The sequence below is a fragment of the Silurus meridionalis genome, chromosome 17 (assembly GCF_014805685.1).
Source record: "Silurus meridionalis isolate SWU-2019-XX chromosome 17, ASM1480568v1, whole genome shotgun sequence".
NCBI lineage: Eukaryota > Metazoa > Chordata > Actinopteri > Siluriformes > Siluridae > Silurus > Silurus meridionalis.
In genome coordinates this window covers 25,919,094-25,923,411 of record NC_060900.1, presented here as the reverse complement: position 1 = coordinate 25,923,411, position 4,318 = coordinate 25,919,094, and the positions used below count along the sequence as shown (strand labels likewise).

The 4,318-nt window shown below is 36.5% G+C and overlaps 1 protein-coding gene across 2 annotated transcripts; it reads right to left on the bottom strand.

Annotated features, from left to right (window-relative positions):
* Positions 1-300: 300 nt before the first annotated feature.
* Positions 301-4,318, bottom strand: smim24 (small integral membrane protein 24). Of its 2 annotated transcripts, none has more exons than XM_046870947.1 (3): positions 3,629-4,318; positions 3,306-3,444; positions 301-1,058 (listed from the first exon to the last, which is right to left on the bottom strand). In XM_046870947.1, the coding sequence occupies exons 1-3, from the start codon at positions 3,693-3,695 to the stop codon at positions 962-964; spliced, it is 303 nt and encodes a 100-aa protein (XP_046726903.1). In that variant the 5' UTR covers positions 3,696-4,318; the 3' UTR covers positions 301-961. The 2 variants fall into 2 exon arrangements, with proteins under 2 accessions (XP_046726903.1, XP_046726902.1); XM_046870946.1 differs by having other exon boundaries at positions 301-1,061; positions 3,629-3,794.

The window sequence follows — 4,318 nt, the reverse complement described above, 5'->3', positions numbered from 1 at the left end:
GTGTCTGAATATTTTTGTGCACAGGATCTGTAGATAAAGGTTTTCACTTACACAACATCGTTAAAAAAGCAGCCCCAGACCATCACACTACCACCACAGTGTATGATGCAATTACTTTTTCACGTAGGACCAGGCAGGTTATTCCCTTTTATAAATAAAATCACCATTTAAAAAAGTGCATTTTGTTTTTAGTGCATTTACTTGAGTTATTTATATGTGTAACGTTAAAATTTGCTTGATGATCTGAATTATTTATGCGTGAAAAATAGGCAAAAAAAAATTTAATACTGTTTCACAGTGTATGGGTATTTTTCAACTTGTATTTATTATCAAACAGGTGAGAAGTTTTTGAAGAATGGATTCAAACAGATTTTTTTTTTTTGTAAAAAGAAAGAAAAAAGAAAGAAAGAAAAAGGAAATCCATAAATTGAGTTTGGTTCCACCTTGTGGCTGATAGAGTAATAACAGTTAGATGCTGGATTTGTCTTTCATCATCAACTTGTTTTCTGGGCGAGATCAAATCAAGTGTGTCACAACTTTATGTAGCTTTTTGGACATGAAACTATGCAGATTTTTGTAGAAAATGTGGCATCATCATCATCATTATCATCATTATCATCATCATCATCATCATCATTACGTAGGCATGGATATTTGGCAACGTCTTTCTGACATAAAAAATTGCTATGGTACTTCATAAATGATAAATCCAGAATAACAAAATGAAGGTGGTCAAAGCTTGGGGTCATACAAAAAATGTCCATTAGGGGGTTATTTAAGGTCATTTAGGGTCAGAACAGTAATCAATTAATTGTTCAGCGATAATATTGTGCTTTACAGCTTTTGAACAAAGTCCACATTGGACATCAGCTAGGCGGTGTAATGATGTGTGTGTGTGTGTGTGTGTTTGTGTGTGTGTGTGTGTGTGTGTGTGGGTGTGTGGGTGTGTTTTCTCCTGAAATTACATGTTAGTTGTTTTAGTGAGTTCTACTGTCTCCACCTCGAAAGCCTTGTTTTCAAAGGCTGCACAGACCTCAGGCTCGGACTCCTCGTCGTCCCTGCTGAAAAAAGAAAACATGCCACTCGATGTCAGACAGGTATAAAGGATAAATACCGATCAGACATTTCCTGTTATTGTCTGGTTAATCATTGTGTTAATCGGTGCGCTTTGGCCTGAGCGTTAGACACGTGTGTCAGGGTGTAATGGACATGAATCAGGCACCTGTGCGAGACCTTGGGATGGTGTTTGAACATGTGCAGAGATAACGCTGTATCTCCTAAAAGGCCATAAAAGCATCATGAGCTGCAGACCAGCTTTGTTTTATCGATCACGGTAATACGATGTTTGTTCGAAATCCAAAAAAAAAACATTCTGTGGACAAAATATTGTGACTCCTGACTTGTTCCTCGAACAGTTACCACAAACTTGGAGGCACACAATTCTAAACGTCTAGCATTGCTAGCATTGACCCAAACCTGCCCCAGCATGACAATGCTCCTGTGCACAAAACCAGCTCCATGAAGATCTGCTTTCAATGGGTTGGAGTGGAAGATCTCCTGCGTAGACCTCAAACCCTATTGAACACTTTTGGGATGGATTTTCCACACTGAGTGCTCCCCAGGCCTCCTCACATCATCTACATCAGAAGAGTGGAGGATATTATAAGAGCAATCTTCTCCACAGATTTTTGACTGAAGTCATTTTGGTTTTATTCTTTTTTTTTATGTAAAACCTTCAGTTTGTGCTCCTGGTGACCAGTATAATAACAAAACATCTAATAGCCAGAGGTGGAAAGTAAAGAATTACATTTACTGGCGTTACTGTAATTAAGTAGCTTTTTGTGTTCTTCAAATCTGTAATTTTACTTTTGTACGTTTTTGAAGTGTTGCACGTAGCTACATTTGAAATCATATCCGTTACTGAGAAAAAAAACGAAATAAATATAATTTAAGGGGAAGAAATTGCTTCCAGAAAACTACAGCACTGATTGGTTGAAGAGCAAACACGCTAAACTCACAAGAAAGAAAGATGGAGACGGACAAGACAGACGCCGCTGATGTAGAAAAACCGAATGGCGTGGAATGGAAAGTTGTTCAATGCGTGCGCTCGCTGTCTGAATTCTGAATCTGCAGTTGTGATTTCTCTCATTAGCATAAAGGACGTTATAACGAGGTTTTTTTACTGTTGCTGCGAAAATGCAGAATTCACTTTAGACTCAATTAAGGACTGGAGGAATTCCTTCAATTAAAAACTAGTTTGTGATTTTTATCCCCTTTTTGAACTTCAGTAGAAAACCCACCATGTTCAAAAAGTAACTTGGTAAATTGTTTCTGAGTAAATATTCAATAAGCTACTTTTTACTTTTACTTTTTACTTATAATTTTTACTTTTACTTTTTACTTTTACTTTTACCTTTTACTTTTTACTTTTACTTTTACTTTTACTTTTACTTTTACTTTTACTTTTACTTTTACTTTTACTTTTTACTTTTTACTTTTACTTTTACCTTTTACTTTTTACTTTTACCTTTGATTTTTACTTTTTACTTTTACTTTTTACGTTTACTTTTTACTTTTTACTTTTTACTTTTACTTTTACTTTTACTTTTACCTTTGACTTTTTACTTTTTACTTTTACTTTTTATTTTTACTTTTTACTTTTTACTTTTTACTTTTTATTTTTACTTTTACTTTTACTTTTACTTGAGTAGATTTTCAATAACTTTAGTTGTCCTCACATAAAATTACATTAAAGTAGCAGTACTTTTACTTCTGAATGGAGTTTTCTTTAATTGAAAACCCTTTTGTGCAGCTACAGATGGTTTTACATAACCAGCCTAAAGCCTACTGTGGATATATTGATATATACTTTATATATAAAAACTGTGGTCATTTGTATAAACAGTCTGCTACAGTGGCAACAATCACCATGGACAATTTTACACTCGAGTCTCCACCAGTGCAGAGTTGATCACCTTGACAATGATGGAACTGCAATGAATGGACATTCGGTGTCACACGAATGAGGATTTTTTTGAGTCTGGTTCCTCTCAAGGTTTCTTACTAATACCATGTCAGGGAGATTTTCCCTGCTACGGTTTCCACTTGTTCACTCGTTAGCGATAAACTCATGGCCCTATACTGACCCTCTAAATTATATCCTTGATCTTTTAAAACTGAATTGAAAACAAATCTAATAGTATTTGGTCTCACAAAAAAAAAAAAACCCACACACACACAATGCAGCAGATGTGGCTGTGACATGAATCCAGAACCGCTAAGATCCGACTTTCCTGTATACTCACTTGTCTTTCTTGAAAAAGAGCCTTTTGATGATGAGGATGATGAAAACAATGAAGAGAAAGCCGGCCACCGCTGACAATCCCACCATGGCATTGGAGAGCAAGCCTTTCCCCTGAGAGCTGGTGCTGGCCCTCAGACCTCCTGCATGGGTTCACGAACATCTTTATTCAGAATAGTAACGAATATCCGGCTGTTTGACAAATACTAGAATTTCGAAGCATAATCTGATTGATCAGAAGCCATGTGGATTATATTTATGCACTCGGATATTGTATCAGTTAAAGAAAAGAAAAGAAAAGAAAAAAGGAAAGACGAGTTTTCTTACCAGTTTTCGCCTGACAGATCGAGACGAGCAGCACTAAGCTAATAAGGACGCTCCTGAGATACGACATGATGCCTCTGTGTTCTTCAGTGACTCTGATTTCAGTCAGCTAGCAGGAAATGTGCATATGTGTGTCTTTAAAGAGCAAAGTGCAGTTCCTCACACACACACACACACACACACGTCCCTTACACAAATCTGATCAAGTTCCTCGTAATTAGGTTGTAAAAATAAATAGCTGATCTTTTACTGATACAGAAAGAAGTCGTGAGCAGACCGGCATTTTCTAGTTTCGTAATACACTTCTAGACTTTTTGAAACGAGGTGTTTTAGCATACAGGAGCCTCTGGGACAATAAGGAAAAAGATAGAATATATAAATGACACATTTGCAAAGTTATGATGCAAAAATGCGAGAAACAAAAGTGTGCAGTGTGTGTGTGTGTGTGTGTGTGCAGAATAGGCACAGGTAGAATGTAGTCTTTGTTGTACACATCTAGAGTGAGAAAAAAAGGCTCAGTAAACCACTTTTGATCCCTCACATCCAAGCCACAGGCTTTTTTGAACTTTTGCCATCTAGCCGACGCTACAGAGCACCAGAATAGCCAGGCACAAGAAACGTTTCTTCACATTGTGTAGTGTTGCAAATAAGAATATGTGCAATACTCCATATTACTAATTTAAATCTGTACTT

Excerpts from the sequence above, each read along its gene's own strand:
- smim24 (XM_046870946.1), bottom strand. The coding sequence starts at position 3,695 with ATGTCGTATCTCAGGAGCGTCCTTATTAGCTTAGTGCTGCTCGTCTCG. Across the intron at positions 3,445-3,628 it reads GATCTGTCAGGCGAAAACTG|GAGGTCTGAGGGCCAGCACC; the intron begins GTAAGAAAACTC and ends GAACCCATGCAG. Across the intron at positions 1,062-3,305 it reads CTCTTTTTCAAGAAAGACAA|CAGGGACGACGAGGAGTCCG; the intron begins GTGAGTATACAG and ends TTCTTTTTTCAG.